Raw genomic sequence first — 22,360 nt, 5'->3', positions numbered from 1 at the left:
GTAAGCAAAATCATAATTATTTTAGAAATTATTAATAAATTACTGTTATACACGTAGTATATTAAGCCACAAGTGTGCTAAGTAGAGTTTTAGTCACGAGAATGATTAAAAACGAATCAATCGAGTGTTTAACAACGTTTAGTCACGCAATATTTAAGATTCTTTTTTATTTTTACTTTATTTCCACGTTAAATTTAATGTATTTGAATTTTTGTTCTTTAAATTTTCAAAATTTTGAATTTTATATGGTTTTGTGCTGCACCATAGGCAAATGCGCATGCGCAAGCTCCGCCCCGTGACTAAAACTCGTGACTAAAGTACTTTAATCACGTCTTTAGCTCTACATGCTTAAAATTCCATTTTTTATGTCTCAAAACCGTGTAAAAACTGCCAAAAATAAAAAAATAAATTTTCACTTGCAAAATAAACCATATCGGAATAGGAAACAATCAATCACCATAAATATTTTCTTTGAACAATTTAATATAATATAATATAATGTAATATAATCATAATTAATGTTATTTCATAATATCATCAGGATAATAACGGCAATCTTATTATATTAATAATTTCCTGTACAATATGTAATAAATCTCAATGAATTAATTGATTAATTGCGTTCGTCATACACAATTGTTTCATAGGACACAATCTGCACGCAATTAAAACGCCGAAAACGTGAAACAGGCAAATATTACATTCAGAAAACGTTCAAATACATCCAAAGGTAAATCAACAATAGAATCGAACTAATCATATCATTCTTAGAGCTTACAATTGTTTGTCAATCTAGCTAACTAATTAACTAACTAATCAACTATCTAGGAAATATAAAAATTTATGTCATTGCAGCATTTTTATTATTTTTTCTTCTTTTATTTTATTTAGCGTTTTACCACCACTGCAGAGCGCAAAGTCATCTTCTCAAAGTCTGGGAAATTGTCAAAATTGTCAAAAAGTCAAAAATGCAAATAATCATTGGACGCAAGCGCAGTGCAAAGTTTAACATTAAAATATTCACACAACTTGTATCAGAATAAGCAAATAATTAATTATTCTGATACACCCTGTATAATTACACTAAAAATAAATTCCTCCACTTTTCAGCATTAAATCCAGCAATAAATTCGTGCTAGTTTATGCTATGTCATCTTTTCTGTAAGGCAGTTACTTAGGACAATATATTTATATTTATATTAGTATATATTTATAAACAGTTTGGTTGTAATTGTATCGTAATATATATTTTTAATTGTCGATCGAGTAAGAGTCAAAAATCGCTAACAAGCGCGTGTCGTTTTTCGCAGTTATTAAGTATTTGTTCTCATAGTAATAAAGTTGATTGATTTGATTTGCGTCTGTCAAAAAGTGAGTAGTGTGTGTAATGTGTGTTGCGTTTCGTGTTGTTATAGGTTATGTGTTGTGTAGCGTTGAGACGGAAGATTCTCTCCAGGTGCTCGCAATTCTGAAGAATTTGGTTTTATTTTGGCCTGGCAAGCATTAAGTAAATCTTTATCAAACCTATTATCACCTTGAATAAAAAAAATTTGTTTAAAATCGAAACTTTACGCTTTTTTCGATTTTAAAGTAGACATTTTTATTTTTTAAAATTTAAAAATTAAGTTTTAATATTTTTAACTATTTTATATTTTTTATTTAAAATATTTTTTAGAATTTAGAAGTTTTGAATTTAATTTCTCAAATTTTTGAATTTTTCAATATCTCAAATAAAATTTGATCAAAATTCCAAAAAGCCCAATATATTTCGATTTTTGCAATTTTAATTTATAAATTTCACCATTTAAGAATATCGAAAAATTTTCCAGATCAAAAATTTGAAAAATTTTCATCAAATTTCCAAAATAAAAATTTTATTAAAAAAAGAAAGATTAATTATTATTAATACAAACCGCAGCCATTTGCATTTTGAATAATTGACTCTCAAAATTGCAAGTTTCGAAAACTGACAGATGTTTATTGCCCCTTTTATTTGTCCCCATTTTGTCTTCTAATAATCACAACGTCAAAAGTCAAAATTTATCAAATCAAGCCATCAATCACCCATCAAACTAAATTTCTCAAGTTTTAAAATTGGTTATGCCCTACAGGCTCTACTTCTACTTTATAATTATTACCCGTGATGATTGAGGGATGATGATTGTTTAACTAGAGTTTAATTGAATCCGAACTCAAAATATTCCTATTTCAAAAATTTTTGTATTTTTTTTGTTCGCCGTTTTAAGTTGTTAAAGTTGCCTACCTAGTAGTTGATATTTGGTGCTACCCTAATCTAAACTAGAATTACTTTAAATTGTCTTATCACAAATTCCCATAATATAATTGTAATTCTAAATTAATCTAATTATTTAGTCGGTTTCAATTGATGGCTTGAGTGTTTTAATACTGATGAAATTCTTAAGCTGCAGTTAGTATTAGTTGATTATATAGGTTATGTTTAAGGCGTGATTTAAGGCTTGTCAAAGATTTACTTAGTTTTCAGCTTGCGCTAGTAGGCACCATCCTCATAATCCTCGTCATCCTCATTGGGAAAATGATGCATGTACTTATGACAAGCCCGCCCACATCCAGGGCAGTACCAGTAACTAAGCACACCCACCGAAGCAGCGAAGAGAAGATTTGGAATAGCGATCGAGAGCACCAGATGGCGCAACGTGTCGTCCCACGAATACCGCGCTACAACGACATCTGGATAGACGCGTGAGTAGTAGCACGGAAATGGTGTGCCCGCCGATTCGCCGCCATATTGTCTCGCAAAGCGTGTACAATTGACGCCTGGTGGATAACCGCATCCCTCGGCGTTGACGAGGAAACGCGTATCGGCAACATCCCACTCCAGCGGCACTGGTGGTCGATAATCGCGGAACGGCACGCGCGAATAGTTGACAAAGATTTGGTGGCAGCGCGTCGCCTCACGAGTACAGCCCTCACGGCACGACGCCCATGAGCAATTGCGCAGCCCCTCGGCGTAGATGTGCCGCGAGGCGACGCAAGTCACCGGCTCCGGCTCGTAGTCAGCGAGGAGCGCTGCCACCGCCGGGTCTACCACGAACGGGATGAGGAAGAGGAAGGCGAACACGGAGAGGATCGCTGTGGTGCCGAGACAGAGCGACGCGTAGAACTTGGCTGACTCGGCGACGGAGATCATCTCCACCTCCGGTTTTTCCTCCATTCTGACGCCGTCGCCGTCGCTCTTCTTGGCCCGATTTGTAAATTAGTTTAATTAGCAATGAAGCACGCTTTCCCCTTATGCGTCGTAGATGCTACAAAGAGCCCTTTCAGCCTCTATCCAGCAGCAGGGGAACGCCTGGAAAACAAATACATAATTTTAAAATCAATATTTAATAATAATAATAATAATAGTGTAATACAACGGTCTAAAACTATGAAAATTATTTGATTTACTTGTAAATAATTGATTAGAAAAAAGTCGTCACACTATATTAAATATTCCTTTAGAATATTGTTTTGTATTGAATTTTATAACAATTTAACGTATTATCGGTAAATAAATTTAAAAAAATCAATTTTACAGTGCTTTTCTTTAATTATTAATTTTCTAAACTAAAACTAGGAAAGCTGCACTATTTTACAAAATTTTACTAATTTTGAAACCCGTGACTAAAACCCGTGATTAAAGTAATTTAGTCACGGCCGTGGTTAAAGTACCACTTTTTGTATCTCAAAATCCTGAAAAAAGTGACAAAAATTGAAAAATTAATTTTTTGCCACAAAAAATTAGGATTTAAGAAAGCTGCACTAAATTTTACAAAATTTTACTAATTCTGAAACCCGTGACTAAAACCCGTGATTAAAGTACTTTAATCACGGCCGTGGTTAAAGTACCACTTTTTGTATCTCAAAATCCTGAAACAAGTGACAAAAATTGAAAAATTAATTTTTTGCCACAAAAAATTAGGATTTACGAAAGCTGCATTAAAATTTACAAAATTTTACTAATTCTGAAGCCCGTGACTAAAACCCGTGATTAAAGTACTTTAGTCACGGCCGTGGTTAAAATACCACTTTTTGTATCTTAAAACCGTGAAAAAAGTTACAAAAATTTAAAAATTAATTTTTTCCCACAAAAAAATTAAAATTTATCAAAAAAATTTATTTTACAACAAAATAATCCTCGTACTTGTTGCGTTTTTGAATAAATAAGACTTTTCAGCTTTTCCCAAAAATGTTTTTCTTTAAGTTTAGACCGTTATACTACACATTTATGTATATGCACAACACATGATGACAGTGAACACAATTTGATTGAAAACCTTCTCGTACCAACATCCCAAATGCTACGGCGATTTATTGCGCACTCTATGCTCGGTACTCTCAAGCAAGGAAGATCAATAACCTCTCTACGCGTTAGGGGTGACACACTTTCCACGTCCGCATCGCTCGCTCTGCACGCCGCCGTCCGGCCGCGGGCGACGAGAACTTTGAGGCAAGCCGAGAAACTAAATGTTTTTTGGTATTTTTTTATGTTTTGTTTTGTTTATACTTTAAACTGAAACCAAACAACGCACTGGATTTATTCATGGAGCTATATTATTCGTCAAAACTAAATCGGGTGCAAACGTCAACAAAAAAAAAATCAATCCTTATTTATTTATGTACGCTGTGCGCCGTGAATCGGTGAAGCGTGCTGAGCGAAACGTATCGAACGCAACAACGGCGTGACTAGAATCAGGAACAAAGAAAGCGTGCTGGGTTGTTGAGAGCGGTGAGGGTGGAAATTGCGGGTGCAATCAATATATGCATGTTTAGCACTCACACAAACACACACACGGAATTATTATTATCAATAGTGCTAAGCGTATAATAAATTTTTGTTTTTGAGGATTTTTAGCTTTGCTTACGTGATTGATCTCAGAGTGCCATGATATTGTTGCCGTTGCCACCGCCGCCTCGCTCCGTCAAATCGTTGAGAGAACCCACTTTATCAACGATATCTCTGGTGAGACCGGCGGCGGCGGCAGCCGCGGTAGCAGCCTGCGCCTCTTTCGTCGCCGCGCACCCCGCGAACCGCATCTTGGCATCATCGCCGACGACCACGGTCCGCTGGCACAACACCAGTACGGTGCACGAGACGCAGAACAACACCGTGGGCACCACCGACGCAATCATGAACTGAAACTTTTGTGTCTCCAGGTCGAACCGAGCCACCACCGACTTGGTATCCATCATCGAATAGTAGCACGTAAATCTTGCTCGTGCATTATGATCAGTGCCATCTTTACCATAGACCCGTAGAAACTCCTTGCACTCATCCCGCAATGTGTTGACACAACCCTCCAGGTTGATCAACAGCCTGGAATCATTCGCTATGATTAGATCTTCTTCCGGGGGACAAACCTTTCTGGTCTCATCTAGGGGCGCTGTGTTAAACACACTCAAATAGCTCAGGTACGTGAAGTTGGTCAGGTCTGTAAGGACATTGGTCTCGAGGAGAGATCCATTCACGCAGTCAATTGCAACCACTCCACGACTATCATTCAAGATGTTGAAGCAAGACGCCATCATGATCTTCTCCTGGGATTCATTCCATATCTCTTCCTCGGAGTCTAAGACTAATGCCCTTTGACAGTTGGATAAGTAGACCTTGTCGCCGCTGAGGAGTATAACGTTTTTATTCCGGGTTGGGATGTCTACACATCTGCGGTCACAGTTGTAGGGTGTTCGGATGCGCTCACAAGTACCTCTGTTGCAGCTGTACAATCCATCCAGGTCGATACATGTTATCTTTCCTCTACGCCCGGAGCACTTGAGAGGCGGATCGGTGTCCTTGAAGGTACACTCGAAGGCATCCGTGATGTTGATACACATCCCACTGGAGCAGTTGAAGGTCCCGGTGAGATTCTTGCACTCGTCCGCAATGCACCTGCTGCGTTTGGCGTTCTCCTGATCGATGCCATAGCAAGTTTTGTTCGCGGTGTTGGTACAGTTCGCCAAGAGGATGCTGGAGCCGTTGTAGCGCAGGTTGACGTAGATCTGCATACAAGCGCCGGATGTCTTACTCAGACACCACTCACCACAGGAGCCCCAATCACAGGATTCCACTTGCTTGGCCTGAGTGGTGGTACACATCACTGGGTCCTCCACCATGCCGTATTTCATGGCGCGCGTGGAGGGCACATAGACGGCGACTGTTAGATATACGATGGCGACGCTGCTGAGGACTAAGGTCATCTGACAGATGCAGATAGTACCACATATCCGGCCGTCTTGCGGCGGGATGATGAGGTCCTCCACCGGAATGGGTTTCTTCTTCGGCATCGTCGCGGCGGCGCTCACTACGGCTCACTGGTCGAAAACAGCATGGCGACCGCGGGTGGGTGATCGAGGGAGAGCGGCTGCGCGCGGAGACGGACGAAGGTGGACGAGGGTGGCGGCGGCAGATCAATATTTCACTGCGCCAGGCACGCAATCGATATGCACGTATGTCGTCAGCAGTGCACACATACACATTGCCGCATTCTGTGCAAGGGGGTGGTCGAAGCAAGGAAGTGCGTGTTGGTTCGTGCCCGGTTCGTGCGACCTCGTGCGATTCGTGACAACACAACAACAGCAGCGCATTGTGCGATTATCAGTGATTAGAATTAGCGTACATCCAGGGATTTGATATTTGGAGGATTGCAAGCGGTGGTCAGCGAGGTGGTGAGTTTATCTTAGAGAAAAGTTCTTGTGCTTACCTGCTGGGCCGGAGCGTCGGAGCGTCGCGAAGAGACGAGGTCACATGGGCGCCTCTCCGGTGGCACGCTTTGAGTCCATCTGGCGGGGGCCGGCGAGATCGATACGCACGCCGCTGCCGCCGCCGCCGCGCGCCGCGACGACCGCAGTGCCCCGACCGAGCTGGCAGTGAGCTCGCAGCGAGCCGCGCCGCGAGTGTGACCCTCCGCTGGTGCCTGGTGCCGCCGCGCCGCGCGCGCGATGTGAGTGCCCGCCGCCCCCGCCGATGGTGTCGCCTGCGCGCCGCCCCGTGCCGCCATGGAAGAGGAGCCCGGCGCCGAGGAGCAGACGCTCAAGCAGAAGGTGCTCTTCTACATCACCGCCTTCTTCGTCCTCCTCGGCATCTTCTCGCTGTTCGCCTTCCTCTTTCTGGTGCCTTTCGTCATCGACCCGGCGTTCACCACCGTCTTCATGGAGTTTGACGAGCGGCCGGCGTGGTGCGTGACGATGGACGCCGAGCGCCGACTGGGCGTCTCGAATTGCACGTGGTCGTCGTGCCGCGAGGGTTGTACCAAGGACACGTACACGTGCACACAAGTGCGCGTCAACTATCGCCTGGTGCCAGCCGATTTCAACTACTCGCTGATTGCGCTCCCCACAGACGAGCCAACACCGCCGCCACCGCGTGATCGCCGCGCCGCCCCCGATCATCCCGCTGCCGAGCTGGATCGTGACTACGATTACTACGTCGCCGAGGCAGAGCCCACCGGTCTCATGGGCAACGACTCCGAATGGTATTATGTCGGAGCTAAACTATTACCAAACGTCAAGGGCTGCGGATATCCACCGATGCTCAACTGCTCTATTTGGCTGAAGAGGTATCAGGACATCGGCACCAACTTCTCCTGCTACTACAGCCGCGTTGATCCCGGCATCGTCATTAGTCACCTGGACATGTGGCAGGTGTACATGAACCTCGTCTATGCCATGGCCATACCCATTCCCTCGTTTATCCTCTCCATCATATATTTGACCTTTGCCTACTTCAAGATCTACAGTGAAGATGAAGAAGAAGTGCCGTTGGAGAAAAACGCCGAGGCGATGGACATGGAGGGCGAGTCAAGTCTACCCGATGAGACACCCCTTCAACCCACATCCAGCGGGGCTACACCTTCGGAAGCATTCCGTGAAGATCTCGCCAGTTTTGGGCACCATTTCAAGGTCGCCATGGCGGATGAGATGAGCCGCGAGAGTTTCGCCGATGGTGTCGCCAATTCAATTTCAATCCCTGGGTGAGTTTTCTAAGTCTAAGAAAACACTGCGACAGTTTTAACCTGCTTGGCACCAACTTTCGGCTACTTGGCAACCTCACCACGGGTATATCATCAATCATGGTGTAACATTCCGCTAACATTCCTCACCCTGTACATGGCCATTACGTGATGTTATTCCTGATCCCCTCGGATACATATTTTATGCATGCGACCACACCGATCGTTTCCGACTTGATGGACGACTCACTCGATAACCGGTTATTCATTGGTTATTCAAAGTGCGCGCACAAATTGCGAAAACATTTCCCTGTTTTTTTTTGCCGCAGGATTCCGCTCTTATTCACGCTTGTCGGTGGTAAAAAGTTGGAGGAAAGTTGTAACGGTTGTTACACTCGCTTATTTTCTTCGGGGTCGTGCTGCGCTGCGGCAGTTATTTTGTTATTTACCCCTCTCTCTCACTACTGCTGCACATAATTTCACGTCACGCCACATTACCGCATCGTAGTGGAATAAATGTTATGGTTTTGTTGTTTTTTAGGCATTTGACAACAATGACGACGAGTATTTCGATGACGGGCGGCCCGATAGCGGACATTTAACGTGTCGCCCTCTGTGCGCGAAGAGCTTCGAAGTTTGTGCATGCGCGCGCGTGCCACCGCCCACCCGCCGCCCAGCCGCCTCCTACCTTCTCAGGCTTGAGTGTTTTCGTACTTCTTTTGATATAACCTAACACGCAGTGCGGGGCGGAGCTTGAGAAACGGGCAGCAACACTCTCCGAGCGAAAGCATGGGGAGGAGGGACAGGAGGAGAGTGGCGCAACACTTGTTATAATCATTATTGATATCTGCATATATCTATTACATTTATCGCGGAACGTGATTTTTCGAATTTTACGTGTGTTATTGCTTTAGATAGAAAGAGAGAAGAGAATTTCAGCCGATAAAACGCGAGAGGCGTTGCAGAGACCCGCCCACCTCGTCCACACACACACACAACCCACAATACACCAACGCACATTTAAAATGTAAATAATAAAAACCAAAAAAAAAAATAATGCTTACAAGACACAAAAAATGGTAAAACATGCACCAAATCGATGTGCCGATGTGTGACATGACATGCAATACACTCTAACTTGTTCACTTTTACATGTTTTATATATTTACGTGTTTGTCATTGCGTCGAATTGATTTTCGGCTCGATACACCATCATCGATTTGTGAGGTTATGTAGTTGCGTGCGCTCGCCTCACACCCAATCACGTATCAGAAGTCAATAATTTCAATGTACAACCACAGAAACACACACAGAGCGACATTCATCGATTCGATCAATCATTAATATATTATACAACTAACGTAATCGTTCGACGAGATGATAAGAGCCAACCCGTCCGTTTTGCTTTCATCACACAAACACTTTCTTCTCTTTAGCCAAGTCAGTAGCAGTTAGCGAAATATTAAATGTGCTTTTACTTTGATCTTCGAAATTAATTGCCGATGCGTGACGAATCGATATTGACGACAAACCAACAAAAAAAACAAAAATTATATAATATATACATATATAAATTAACTTGCTGTTAGATTACGTGCCTTCCATATGTATCTGTTGACATTTGACATTATACGAGAAACACAGAAACGAAAATGATGCTGGTGAGAAGAACAAAAAACTATTTATTAAGGTGGTCGGTGAAAAGGTGACGAGGAGTTTGTTAGCAGCGACATCTGTTGTTCACTAGCTTTGCCGCGAACACTGTTGCCATATGTGTGTGTGGCGAATTTGCAAAAACTGTAAAAAAATAAAACCAGAAACTTAAACGTAATTGTTATTCAATTAGAACAGCACTGACTACTTGTAACGATTTAAACAAAAACGGAACAAACGCAAGCAGAGATGAAAAAAAATTGGAATTCAAAATGAACACGACATAAAAGAGAAATAAAATGAATATGTACATAACGTTCTTCTAGATTTTATTCTAGATCGTTTTTTAGTTGGATTACATGCAACACACACACACAAATACACATAAACACACAATATGTAAAAATTGTAAAAATTAGAAACACGCTACACACGTTTTGGGTACCGGGGAGCCACGCCCACCGTATGTCATTTGAACTCCTCCCACATTCAAAGCACACCTCCCACTTGTTTGCTTATGTGAAGGCGTGGCTTTCACTCCGACCAATCGTGTATCATACATACACACCCACCACGCCCATAATGAATTTGACTAAGTAAGAGACAGCTTTAACTAATTAAAAAATAAAAAAAACTATTGTCCATCAAACAAACAAAAAAATATTGTAACACAGAAATTGAAAAAAAACACCGAACATTGTTTATAGCTTAGCGAGTCAAAGAAAAATAGAAAAAAAATTGACGATGACAGATTCATGCAGATTTCAGCATCACTTGTGATATACTCGTATTATATAAATATTTAACTTGTGTTGGCGAAGAAAAAATAAATTCGAATCAAATTACAGAATAACTATATTTAAGGATTTTAACGAAAGTTGCCGCAGGACGAAGAGGATTGAAAATGAAGAGAAAAAAATTTCTGTTTGTAATTTCAAACAGAAACCGAGAAAAAACAAAAAAATATGACGTTTAGCTTAGAAAATCACTTTGAAGCTGTTGTGCTTGACTCTACGGACTCGCTTTTGGACGACGGAGAAGTTGTAATGTTTTTTCATCAACCTGAGAACAAATTGAGAGAAACTGTGAGGCAATTATCGCAATATATTTCTTCTTGTACTTCACTTGAGATTCTTCAATGTTCTGTTCCACTTATACACACACATAACGCCTATAAGCCCCGCCCACTAGTCCATACTCCGCCATCTATGGTTTGGTTCGTGTACTTTCCACTTACAATCTTTGCGCGCTCACGATTATCAATATGTAAACCATTAAATAAAAACAAATAACTTATTATTATTATTATGATTGATTATATAATATATTTGCAAATATTTATAAACATCATTTGTGATACACTGCTCATTTAGGAGTACTAAAAAATACTAATAGATATTTCAATAATACAGATTCTAAATATCACTCCAAGCGTACGTATTTTATTTTTTCATACTGCGACATAACCTGAATATAACCTAATGGTGTTTTGATGTGTATTGAGTTGCCTATATTGTCCCGGTTTTTATTTTCGTCGTTCGCCGCGGTGAGACGCATTTCGCGTGCGAATTCAGCGGCGGGGCACAACTTAAGTCACGAAGCGCATCAGCGAGCTTATTGTTACGCTGGTCGCCAAGCAACGCGCGTCGACACGCGACAAGTGAAAGAAATCCGGTCCCCGGCGAGAAGGTGAGATTGTAGTCCCACCACTACTCTTTCTTTTTCTCCTCTCGGTCAGCATCGTGTCCGGCCGGCTGCAGCGTCTACCTGTTGCTTGCGCTGCAGACTTAAGTCAATACGCGCTGAGTGAATCGCACAAAAGTTGACTTTGAGTTTTAAAAACCCTGTGAAACACTGTTAATAATTGAATTTTAATGTGTTACGATGTGAAATTGAGTGCGTAGTGGTGATATGCTGTGGGTTTAAGTGAAGACAGTGAAGAAAAATGACAGGTGGTGGCCTGGGAGTGACCTGATTGTGAGAAACCAGATCTAGCGAGATGTCCGCGTATCATGACCCGGTGGAGGACGCCGATGAGGATGGCGACAGTGAGGCATCGGATGTGCGCTGGCGTGATGATGACTGCTGTGGGGAATGTCAATCATGGCTTAGACTGAAAGATAACAACAATCGTTCGGATACTGACTCGATGACAAAAAGGTAAAGTGGTGAAAGATGAGATTTTGATTTAATTGATAAGAGACAACCTTGACTTAAGTCAACTTCGGTATGTGCTACGGTTGCAAAAGTATTAAAATTGCTGAGTGTGCTGACTGGTTGATTGGAATTTTAATGAAATTCATACGAAATTGACTCATGGATGATTTCCGTTATATATAGAGTGTTATATTAAGTAAAAATTGTTTGGTCTAATTTGTCGTTTGAGTAAGGTTTTTTTGTGAGGTTATTAATAGCGAAGGATGCGTCGTGAGCGCGTGCCAACGACGCGCAGCGTGCTCAATGAGTGACTGATGTGAATTAATGAAAAATTTCAAAGTAAATTTAAATTTAAATTTTAAAAATTTAATTTTTTGTATTTTAGTATTAATTATTGTTGTGTTATGGGTAGATTTGTCACTGTAGGCTCAGTAAGATATGGTGTACGATTGGGAGCGGTTTCGCCGCCACCGCCAGGCGTGGGCCGACCACGATACCGCGCTCAGCAGTGCTGTTGGCCATCACCGACGCCCGCCCGGATCCCCCCGCCGACGACGCCGACGGCCAAAAATAGCCGCGACGCGCGCGATATTTTCGGCACGGCCCCGCCGCCAGTACGCGGCCAGCAGCAGCTGAGGCGGCGCGGCCCGCTGTATGAGCGCCTCCTCTGCGACGGCGAGTGCGAGCCCGAGCTGGACCGCCTGCCGCGTTTCCGCTTCGGTGGCAACCGCGACCACCGCCGCTCTGATAAAGAACTCTTCTTGCGTGAACTGATGGACCGCCGTCGTAAAACGCCGGTGGTGGCGTCCGGACCGCCCACGCCACCTATACCACCACCACGCAATCGACACACACCACGCTCACCGGAACCCACGCCAAGTGTCGAAGGGCATCCACTACGGACGATGCCATTACGAAGTGCTTCATTCTCCGAGGTGGATTACTCCACTGCGGATAATAAGTATGTGATGACCAAGCCACGCCTTGATGAAGAAGCTCCTCCTACTGAACCTACACCCATGGCTAGTAATTTACTTGCAACTTTACCAAGGGTGAAAAAGTGTACGAAAAATGATTATGAACCTGTTTTGAAACCCAGTGTGACTATCGTCGAACAAGAGTGTAAACGCAACAGTGACTCCTCCTCCTCACAAACAGACCAAACCCTCCAAGAGAAGAAACGAGATAAATCTCGACGACGGAAAGGCATCTATCTGGATCAATGGCCTAATGAAGTCCTTCCAATTAGTGACCTCCTGCCTAACTTCACCAAAGACAATAACACACCTTCAAGCTCCTTAGCTCCGCCCTCAACTAATACTCCACCCTGTTGGTCCACTAGTGAAATCCCCAAAGTGCAAATCAGTGCGGAAATTGATTGTCCAGACGTCTGGACTAGTTTAGACCCTCCTGCAATCACTGAAGAAACAACACAAGCCCAACCCACACCAGGGGATACAGAATGGTCACGCCCACCTCTATCAACACAAACATCTGAAGAAAAAGATACTCTGCGAATATTCAAACCTCCACAATTACTCAGAACTGATTCCCTTTCTGAGGGTGAACCCGAAGATCGCCGCTCAGAAATAATCCCATCGGATGTATCGGATTGTGAAAGCCGTACCTCCGTGGGTAATGAATCCCCGGGTTCAGGACCACACACTCCACGAAGATATTCAAAGCGTCCACTTCGAGGCCCCTATGGGCAAATGCTCGAAGCGGAAATGAAGAAACCAGATAGAAAGAATCAGTGCCCTGATTTGAAATTTTTAGAAGACCTATCCCCGCCTCCTGGGGGAGGTGCTTCCGGGTTAGGAGGCGTGGCTCTTTCAGCAAGCAGCTCAATGGGCGCAGCGGATAACAAAAGCAGGTCTAATCGCCGGTGTAATAATCATTCCTTGGACGATTCACAACTTAAACATCAGCTGTCACCTTCACCTTCGCACTCACCCTCACCATCACCATCCCCTAGTGTATATGTAGTTAAATGTCATCCTTTGAAGCGGAAAGCAAGTGTTGACTCATCATCAGCGCCTACGGATCAACAGGATGGAAGTGGTAGTAATAGCAATGGTAATAAATTGGTAGTGTCTCATCAAAGGACCACGTCGAGTCCTTCAAAGTTGGAAGGGTTTCAACCCCCGGAGGCGTCGGATGAATTATTACAGCAGTTACTGCGAGGTAGTTCGGAACAACTTGCTTTGAATGTAAGTATTTTTTGTATTTTTGAGGTTAGGTTATGAAAAAATGTCCGCTGGATATAAAAATATTTAGTAGGAAAGTTTCTGGGATGTTTTTTCAACGATTACTGGAATTAAGACGTTGCAGACGTCGAATGTAGGATGCGCCGTGGTTAATTTTAGACGGACTTAGAGTTTGTCAATATTTTCTCGCACGCGGCCATTTAAAAATAGTGTGACGAAACTGACTGATGAGAAAAATCGGAATTTCTGGCCAAAAATTACTTTTACGTTGCCCACACTAAATTATACAATATTCCCCCAATGATTTTTTATAACACTCAGTATATCCCTATGTATACCATGTGTTTAAAGTGCTATTTTAAAATTTCGATGAGAAATATTTGAATATTTATATGAATCACACACATCTACACACCGATTTGTTATGACACACGCGTGGCGCGCACGGAAGGCGAATAATTTTAAAATCGACCCGCGCCGACGCGCCGCGACGCAGATTGCACACGTCGGCGGGCGCCGCGACGCTACACTCACACTCATACGTGAAACGCACGCACCGAGCAAGCAGCGCCGCCGCCAAGGTGTGGCAGCGGTCTCGCGATCTTCACGCCGAATTTCACGCACGATTATTGCGAATCCGCGAGAGTGATTACAATGTAAGCGGGTATTCAGCGTTGTGTGTCGCGATGGGCGATAAGGGTGATGCGGGTCATTCGGATGGCACCCCCGTGGGCGCCGGTGAGGAGCATCCTGTTGCGCCTGTTGCCAACGGCGGCAACAGGGCCATCGCGCCAGCTTCCGAGGTGGAACAACTTGTGGAGTCTACAGTGCCGTCGGTAAAAAAATAATAAAAACAATTTTTTTAAATTTAAAAATTTTTTTAACAAAAAATGTTATTTTTATAATATTTTATTATTGTGTGACCTTTTAGGACACAAGGACACACGTGGTCATCGAGCTGTACGACACCGAGCGGCATTACGTTGAATCTCTACAGATTCTTGTCACGGTGAGTTTGTAACACACAAAAGAAACCAAAACAAAAGACATTGAAGACAAAGAGTTTGTTTTGTTGCGGTTTTCATACTGTTTCCTTGAAATTTCCGCTGAAACTGGAACAGCCCTCAAGGGACTGTTTCCTAACCTAGAAATACAAACACTCAAACAATACAAAATGGCCGCACTTGACTAAAAATACTTCTTTTTATTCAACATGTTAACCAAAAAAGAATTTTAAGTCTCACTGGTTTGGAATTGTAATTATTTTTATTGAGTGCGAGCACGCGGCATATAAATAAATCGATTGTGCGAATGTGAATGCGAATGCGCTCATAAAAACGCGAATTATGACGCACACTTAAAATTGAGAGGCGTTTCAATAAATAACTAATGAATGGCGGGCGGAGCACATAACCTCAATAATAAATCATCTAGATTTGTTTTTGTAGAAATTGTAACCTATATATGTATTTGATTGTTTGTGGTACAGAAATATTTGGAGCCATTAAAAAGCCCCGAAAATGCCGGCCTGCTCGATGCGGCGCTGGTCGACGAGATCTTCTACCAAGTGAGTCGTTGCTAATAAATTGATTTACGAGCGAAATTATTAATTTTATTTTTAGATACCCGCACTGCACGGCCATCACAACACGTTTCTCGACGACCTGAAGAAACGCCTCGATCACTGGGACGTTCAGCAGAAAGTCGGCGATGTTTTATTATCCATGGTAAACATAACCTTAACTCATCATGCACCAGCATTATTCATTTTGGTGTATTTTAGTATTCTAACCCAGTTGCAACCGAACTGTACACGAACTACGTGAACAATTGGAACCGGGCGAGGGAGATCTACAAGACTGCCCAGCAATCCAAACCGGCATTTGCTAAATTCTTAGAGGTACCACTTTATTCTCTTTTTCAATATTTGTAAGAAACATTGAATGTGTTTTAGGCAAGTGCAAAAGAACACAAAGGAAAACTAGCACTTGGTGAATTACTAATCAAACCAGTTCAAATCTTTCCCAAATACGAATTGTTGATTCGACGTCTCATCACTCACACAAAGACATCTCATCCGGATTATAATCTGTTACTCTCAGCGCAAAGGGAACTCCACGAGCAAATACTCAAAATCAACTGCACGGAACGCGAAGCACTCGATCTGGATCAACTGAGGGAGATTGAAGGTTTGGTTGAAGGGTTGATGGAACTGGTAGCGGCTGACCGTCAATACCTTCGTCATGATTCAGTCCATATGAAGGCCCCGGGAGGGGGACTCAAAGAACGCGCTTTGTTCCTCTTCTCAGACCTTTTGCTCATTACCAGCATCAAACGTAGAAGCGGCACTACCCGGAAACCCGTCACCATATCCGGTGTGCCAGGGTCTCAAGGTAGTGTCGCTAGCACCTTGGAAGCTAACAAATACAAATTGCTCATGAAGATCTCCCTGGAGGAATTGGAGATTGTCCGTGCGAAAGATGAAAATTTTAGGCAGATGATGCTTGAGATTGAAAAGTTGACTGAGGATATAGGTACCTTGAACCAGATTCAAGACCTAGTATGGTCCCTGCATAGAGGTCATGGTCAATTGGATGAGATAGTTCGGGAAATGTTGGGAAACATGAGCAAACAGTTGAATGAACAACAAAACTCAGATTCACAGTTATGTTGTTTGGATCTAAGTGTTACCACCAGTGCGGAGTTGGTATCCCTGGTGTTTGCGAAACCAGATAAACGGGCTTCCTGGGAGGAAAGCTTCAATGAAGCCAAACATAAACTAGCGATGTCAGGTGATAGAAGACCTCATCCAGAACTATTAGCAACAGTCCCAATCAGAAAAACCAGAGCAGGTTTGCAATTCACATGCGCAGCACCCACGCAGGGTGAACACGGTCGAGATGTCTGGGTGTGCAATAGTGATGGTTATGTTGGTCAAGTATGTGTGCTATCCCTACAACCCGAACCCAATGTGATATCCTGTAATGGCGTGTGCAACGCGCGGATCCTATGCATCGCTTCCGTTCCGGGCCTCAAAACTGATCATCAAGACTTGAATGATGAGGTGACCTCTAAAGATCCACCACAGAAAGAACCTCAGATACAGTTTGATAGCAGTTCATCCAGTGAATACGACGAGAGGAGTGATGAGGAGTCTGTTGACCCATTGGGGAGTAAACGGGAGCTGTTATCCACGCAAGCCACGCCTACTGCTGGTGGACAGGTTAAGAGTGTTGGTTGTACACAGGAAGTGGGAGATTCCGAAGAGGCGGATACTTCGGCATCTACCATGTGGTTGGGCACTGAGGATGGTTGCATACACGTGTATAATTCAAGTGATAATATTCGCATCAAGAAGAATAAGATACGCTTACAACATGGTTCTGCCATCTTGTGTATAATGTATGCAACTCAACATAACCTTCTTTGTTAATTAATTAATCATTATTAATTGTTTTGTTGTAGTTATTTAGAAAACAGAGTATTTATTTCTCTCGCAAATGGTGATTTGATTATTTACGAACGCGATTCATCAAGTAAGTTATGAATAAATAGAATATATTTGAGGTTAAGTTATGTGTTTTGTTCATAGGTGGCGCTTGGAATACCAATGCTCCTATAACAATGCCAATTGGAAGCACACAGCAACCAGTGTCTAAGATGTTACCAAACTCTGGAAAACTGTGGTGTGCGTGTGGTAACTCAATAAAAGTCTTAAACGTCGAGACGCTTGCGGTTGAACATACCTTTGCCGCCCACGGCGACGCCTACAAACCAATCGCATGTCTCGTAGTTGCCGGAAATGGCGTATGGCTCTCACTACAAAACGCCGCCATGATTAAATGTTATCACGCTGCTACGTTCGATTTACTCTGTGAGGTTAATGTCGCTCCGGCTGTCACCAAAATGCTAACAAGTAAGTATTATTAGATTATATACTATATTGTAAGGTTATGTTGTGTGAGGTTGGTTGCATCTTTTTATTCACTTCTGTTGAAGGTTGCGATGACATCATTCGCCAACACAAAGCGGCATGCCTTCGTGTGACTTCGTTACTAGCGTGTAAAGAACTCCTCTGGATTGGCACTTCTGCAGGGGTGTTACTTACCATGCCCCTCCCACATATCGCCGCTTCTGCAACACGTCTTACCAGTGTTCCGAGTGTAATGGGTGTACCACATGGTCATACCGGTCATGTGCGGTTCTTGAGCCATGTTGAGATGTCCACGGAGGCGGCAGGGGTTGTTCCACTTCCGAATCAATCACAAGCGAGTATCGCACCGACGTCAAGTCAGCGACACTCCGCCCACAAGACTAAATCCGAACGTGCGCATGCTCACAATCACGCGAAACTTTTGGTGATCTCTGGCGGCGATGGTTATGAAGACTTCCGGAATTCGAATCTGTCAGAGGTCGCCGGGCGGGAGGACTCAACCAATCATCTGCTGCTGTGGAACATTTAGTCCCTTAGAAGCGTGTTGCACTATTGGCCTAACTCAAACAATTCGCATTTAATGCATGACTACACGAGTATACTTAAAATGAAAAGAAATATTCAAAACAAAAGTGATAAATGCATTTGTTTTGCACGTTGATTCGCCTGTTTTCACGACAACACGAAGAGAGAACATGTTTCAGAAACAAACAATTATGATTATATTACGTGTGATAATAATATTAAGTAAGTAACTTGTACATACGGGTCGGTAATCTCTGCAGTGCCGATTTATTTTTGCAATTTTACGTTCCTAACTCAAAATTTTTTATTAGTAAGTGCAATTTTTTTCACACACATACTTATTGTTTATAGATTTATTTATAGCTAAATGTTACAGAGTAATTTATTACGTTCTATTAAAGCTAAGTGCATAAAGTTAAGCTCAAGAACACACACACATCAAACGTTGTACGTAATTCTGTTGTATAAGACATGAAAGACTCACGAAAAGCACTCGTTATTTCGTCACCAACTTTTAAAAACTTGAATAAATACATGTTTACTATAGGCAACCCAATTTACAGCGTTTTTGGTTTTTACTTGAAAATAAAAATCAAATCAATTATGACTTATATTACAATTACAACAATTCTAGAAGTGAACGTTATTTTTATATTGTTGATTTGAAGCCAGGTAACAATTAAATGTTTCTTTTTATCACAATTATAAAAATGTAAAAATAAACAATCAAAATTAAACTAAAATTGCATTAAAATGTATAATTTGTAATGCAGTATATGACAGCTTTAATATTTTTGTTATAAACTTGAATTATTTTGTTTATTTGATATTTAGTTTCAAAATTCAACTGTAGAGACCGCTACGATGCAGTCTCGTGCACAAAAATATTTGTTTATCACAGTCTAACCTTAAATATTCCACAATTAACTGGAATTTCGTATCATTTCATCATCTCTCATATTATCACTATTACTATGTGTATACGGTGCAAACTCTAAGTACAAAATGGTAACATATTTTCGCATTTTCTAACTGTACATATTAATTTTGTTTCATATTTTTAATAGGTAAAGGTAGCAAATTTGAAACTTGCTTTCGTCCATCCGGATTTGGGAATCGGCGGCGCTGAACGACTGGTTGTGGATGTTGCAGTTGCACTGAAATCTCAAGGAGTACAAGTTCAATTCCTAACAAATCACTTTGACTCATCGCATGCTTTTGATGAACTCAAAAATGGACAACTGCCAGTGCATGTCATTGGCGATTGGCTCCCAAGGCACATATTTGGAATATTCCAAGCAGTTTGTGCTTATTTTAGAATGTTATACCTTTCTTTAGTGTATTGTTTCTTCATGAGGTTTGTGACCACAGACAATCCAGATGTTTACTTTGTGGATCAAATTCCAATGGCTGTTCCTATCCTCAAATGGACTGGAAAAAGAGTGATCTACTACTGTCATCATCCTGATTTGTTGGCTAGTCCAGAAGGAGGTTCTTTAAGAAAATTCTACAGATATCCACTAAACTGGTTAGAGGAATATGGAACATCTAAAGCTGATGTCATCTTAGTCAACAGCAAGTATACTAAAGAAATATTTCTAAAGACATTCACTAAAATTGCTAAAAACGATCAAACTGGTCAAAACCTGCGCATTCTGTATCCTACAATTGCGTCATCGTTTTTGGATGACATACAAGTCGCCAAGAAGCGCCCCCTGCATGAAATCGCACCGGAAATTGAAACTACCAAACCTGACGATGTCGTTTTTCTGTCAATCAACCGATATCACCCCGCTAAACAACTAGAACTCGCAATTGAAGCCATGGCAAAGTTACGCGATAAACTTGCACCGGAAGAATATCACCGTGTTCATCTCATCATGGCTGGTGGGTATGATCCGCAGTCGACCATCAACGCCACCTACTTCCGAAAGTTGGTTAACCTCACGCACCAGCACGACTTGATTGTCAAAGTTGTGTTCCTCAAGTCGCCGTCGGATAAACTCAAAGCCGAGTTGTTGAAAACAGCGGATGTGTTGATCTATACTCCGACTAATGAACATTTCGGCATTGTGCCTTTGGAGGCGATGGCTGCTAAGAAAGCTGTGATTGCTTGTAATAGTGGAGGACCTCGAGAAACGGTAGATAGTCAAGTAACAGGTTATTTATGCGAACCGTCGGCGGACAAGATGGCGGAGTGCATGAAGAGGTGCCTCAAAAAGGAAGCTGTGAAGAAAATGGGTGAGAAAGGTTGTCAAAGATTGAATCAGTTGTTTAGCTACGAGGTATTCAAGAAGGAGTGCATGCAGATTGTTACGAATTTATACGAAGCTAAGTGAGGACGAGTGTTATCCAGTTTTAGGTTTGGTAAGGTGCATTTGTAAAGTTGCTATTTTTATATCATTAAATGAATATTCCTGGTTTCCGTACGCAGTGCGACTATTTTATCAGCGATGTGAGGCCGCCACGCGCAAGGTCAACAAAAATATATTGCGATAATTCTATTATCGTTGAATTAGCATAATTCTAATAATTACAAAGTCGCGGTTCTCAGTATTTTAGCGTTAATTACGCCAAACTTGTGTATTTTCCACAATATTGTGTAAATTACAAGTTTTATGAACACATTTGGAGTGAAAAATACTTTTAGGTGTTTGAACGTTGCTAATGGCAACCACAGAAAAACAATTGAGTAAATTTTGATTAAATCACTATCAAAATTTATTTAATTACCCAGTTGCGTGCCTCAAACTAATATTCAACATATTCAATATACACTAGATTATCATGTACACTTTTATGAGGATGTGTCATGTTGAGTTACTGATTATTGTTTTAAAACAGTTCGTATATCATCGCGAGAGAGATTGTGGCGATCGTTCACTATCGGAATGCGTTCCACTGACACTTCTTTAACTGCTTCGTGTAACATTATACCGCTCTTTGTTTCACTGAAGCGAAACGTCGTATACGATCCTTGTTGTAGGCGGGCGAGTGGGAATAGTGATAAACCGCACTCGTTTCCACTCACCCGCACCGGTATCTTGTTTCTTTGCGTGCGCTTGCGATCGCACACGAGTCGGCACGAAGCTTTGCTCTCGTATCTCCGCGTTCCGCGTGTTTGCGCCGGCAGTCAGCGAGCGGCGTTCACTCGAGTCGGTCGTTGCACGCCTGTGTGCGATGCGTGTGTGATAACACGAGCGAACATAAACAACAACGACGCGGAACCGACTTGGGGGGCGAAGAGTGTAACCGCGCATCACTTTGATCTGTGTTCATCATCTGCGGCGGGGCACTCTTTCACTACACCGCTGCTGCTTCTTCTGCGACGAAGATACACAAGGCGAAGAGATGCGGACGTCGTCGTCGGCACGGCAGCGCGCACCACGCGAACGGTGATGTCTATTTTCGTCTGCGGTGCTGGTCGCGTCCATCTCGCGCTGGGATTATTTTCGAGGATTTGATTTTGGATGGATCCATGTGTAAAAAGTAAGTCATTCAACATTTTCCATTGCATAACATTTGTATACTTTGCAATAAAACAAGAAAAAAAGAAGAATTTGCGAGGGCAAACAAACCGTAAGTGATTTTAGTCAGTCAGCATTAGCATCCACGGTGATGACGAGATCAGCTAAGTCAGTCGCGCATGCGCGTATTGAGCCGGTTAGCTGAACTCCACTTGATTGACCCGCATTAGTCAGTCAGTTGTGTGTTGTTGTTATTTCTTTCGCAATTTTTGCATAGGTTTCTTATCTGTTATCAACTTTCAAACACGTGCCAAACTGGTTAATATTTGTTATCTTTGCCCGGGGAAAAAATCACGACTAGATTTCGTGATGTTTCATCAGTTTAATTTACATGTCGAGCGCAGTTAGAAATAGAAATTACCCTTTCGTCTGTAAATATGACTTTTGACTTCA

At 42.3% G+C, this 22,360-nt stretch overlaps 6 protein-coding genes across 9 annotated transcripts in view; 4 read left to right on the top strand and 2 right to left on the bottom strand.

Moving 5' to 3' along the window:
- Positions 1 to 465: 465 nt before the first annotated feature.
- Teh2 (tipE homolog 2) lies at positions 466 to 3,194 on the bottom strand. The gene has a single exon (XM_065309248.1). The coding sequence runs from the start codon at positions 3,191 to 3,193 to the stop codon at positions 2,510 to 2,512; it is 684 nt and encodes a 227-aa protein (XP_065165320.1). The 5' UTR covers position 3,194; the 3' UTR covers positions 466 to 2,509.
- Positions 3,186 to 6,496, bottom strand: Teh3 (tipE homolog 3). 2 transcript variants are annotated; one of them, XM_065309246.1, is made up of 2 exons: positions 4,884 to 6,496; positions 3,186 to 3,328 (listed from the first exon to the last, which is right to left on the bottom strand). In XM_065309246.1, the coding sequence occupies exon 1, from the start codon at positions 6,298 to 6,300 to the stop codon at positions 4,894 to 4,896; it is 1,407 nt and encodes a 468-aa protein (XP_065165318.1). In that variant the 5' UTR covers positions 6,301 to 6,496; the 3' UTR covers positions 3,186 to 3,328; positions 4,884 to 4,893. The 2 variants fall into 2 exon arrangements, with proteins under 2 accessions (XP_065165318.1, XP_065165317.1); XM_065309245.1 differs by lacking the exon at positions 3,186 to 3,328 and adding an exon at positions 4,392 to 4,531.
- A 355-nt stretch (positions 6,497 to 6,851) lies between these two features.
- tipE (temperature-induced paralytic E) lies at positions 6,852 to 9,846 on the top strand. Its single transcript, XM_065309247.1, has 2 exons — positions 6,852 to 7,985; positions 8,506 to 9,846. The coding sequence occupies exons 1-2, from the start codon at positions 7,012 to 7,014 to the stop codon at positions 8,564 to 8,566; spliced, it is 1,035 nt and encodes a 344-aa protein (XP_065165319.1). The 5' UTR covers positions 6,852 to 7,011; the 3' UTR covers positions 8,567 to 9,846.
- Positions 9,847 to 11,262: 1,416 nt separating this feature from the next.
- Positions 11,263 to 18,996, top strand: LOC135797308 (rho guanine nucleotide exchange factor 17). Of its 2 annotated transcripts, none has more exons than XM_065309589.1 (10): positions 11,263 to 11,777; positions 12,187 to 13,984; positions 14,913 to 14,990; positions 15,471 to 15,548; positions 15,604 to 15,708; positions 15,765 to 15,881; positions 15,936 to 17,383; positions 17,447 to 17,517; positions 17,574 to 17,897; positions 17,978 to 18,996. In XM_065309589.1, the coding sequence occupies exons 1-10, from the start codon at positions 11,617 to 11,619 to the stop codon at positions 18,442 to 18,444; spliced, it is 4,647 nt and encodes a 1,548-aa protein (XP_065165661.1). In that variant the 5' UTR covers positions 11,263 to 11,616; the 3' UTR covers positions 18,445 to 18,996. The 2 variants fall into 2 exon arrangements, with proteins under 2 accessions (XP_065165661.1, XP_065165662.1); XM_065309590.1 differs by having other exon boundaries at positions 11,264 to 11,777; positions 17,981 to 18,996.
- A 308-nt stretch (positions 18,997 to 19,304) lies between these two features.
- Positions 19,305 to 20,869, top strand: Alg2 (alpha-1,3/1,6-mannosyltransferase Alg2). The gene is made up of 2 exons (XM_065309595.1): positions 19,305 to 19,448; positions 19,508 to 20,869. Exons 1-2 carry the CDS (start codon positions 19,446 to 19,448, stop codon positions 20,777 to 20,779), a joined length of 1,275 nt encoding a protein of 424 aa, XP_065165667.1. The 5' UTR covers positions 19,305 to 19,445; the 3' UTR covers positions 20,780 to 20,869.
- A 463-nt stretch (positions 20,870 to 21,332) lies between these two features.
- LOC135797309 (furin-like protease 1, isoforms 1/1-X/2) overlaps positions 21,333 to 22,360 on the top strand; it is a 28,362-nt gene continuing 27,334 nt past the window's right edge. The window contains exon 1 of one of the 2 annotated variants that reach the window (XM_065309592.1): positions 21,333 to 21,929. The gene's annotated coding sequence lies outside the window, so the exon portion shown is untranslated. The remainder of the gene's footprint in view (positions 21,930 to 22,360) is intronic. The other variant, XM_065309591.1, reaches the window with a different exon arrangement.

Source organism: Atheta coriaria, unplaced genomic scaffold (genome assembly GCF_025399875.1).
Source record: "Atheta coriaria isolate IRGN ID8LTWV9N9 unplaced genomic scaffold, Caltech_Dcor_3.1 hic_scaffold_8_pilon, whole genome shotgun sequence".
NCBI lineage: Eukaryota > Metazoa > Arthropoda > Insecta > Coleoptera > Staphylinidae > Dalotia > Dalotia coriaria.
Note: the sequence above shows the minus strand (reverse complement) of the source record. Positions and strands in the feature narration are given on the sequence as shown.

Coding starts and splice junctions, on each gene's coding strand:
- Teh2 (XM_065309248.1), bottom strand. CDS start 3,193: ATGGAGGAAAAACCGGAGGTGGAGATGATCTCCGTCGCCGAGTCAGCC.
- Teh3 (XM_065309246.1), bottom strand. CDS start 6,300: ATGCCGAAGAAGAAACCCATTCCGGTGGAGGACCTCATCATCCCGCCG.
- tipE (XM_065309247.1), top strand. CDS start 7,012: ATGGAAGAGGAGCCCGGCGCCGAGGAGCAGACGCTCAAGCAGAAGGTG. Junction 7,986..8,505: donor AATTCAATTTCAATCCCTGG/GTGAGTTTTCTA, acceptor GTTGTTTTTTAG/GCATTTGACAACAATGACGA.
- LOC135797308 (XM_065309589.1), top strand. CDS start 11,617: ATGTCCGCGTATCATGACCCGGTGGAGGACGCCGATGAGGATGGCGAC. Junction 14,991..15,470: donor CTCTACAGATTCTTGTCACG/GTGAGTTTGTAA, acceptor TTTGTGGTACAG/AAATATTTGGAGCCATTAAA. Junction 15,882..15,935: donor CATTTGCTAAATTCTTAGAG/GTACCACTTTAT, acceptor AATGTGTTTTAG/GCAAGTGCAAAAGAACACAA.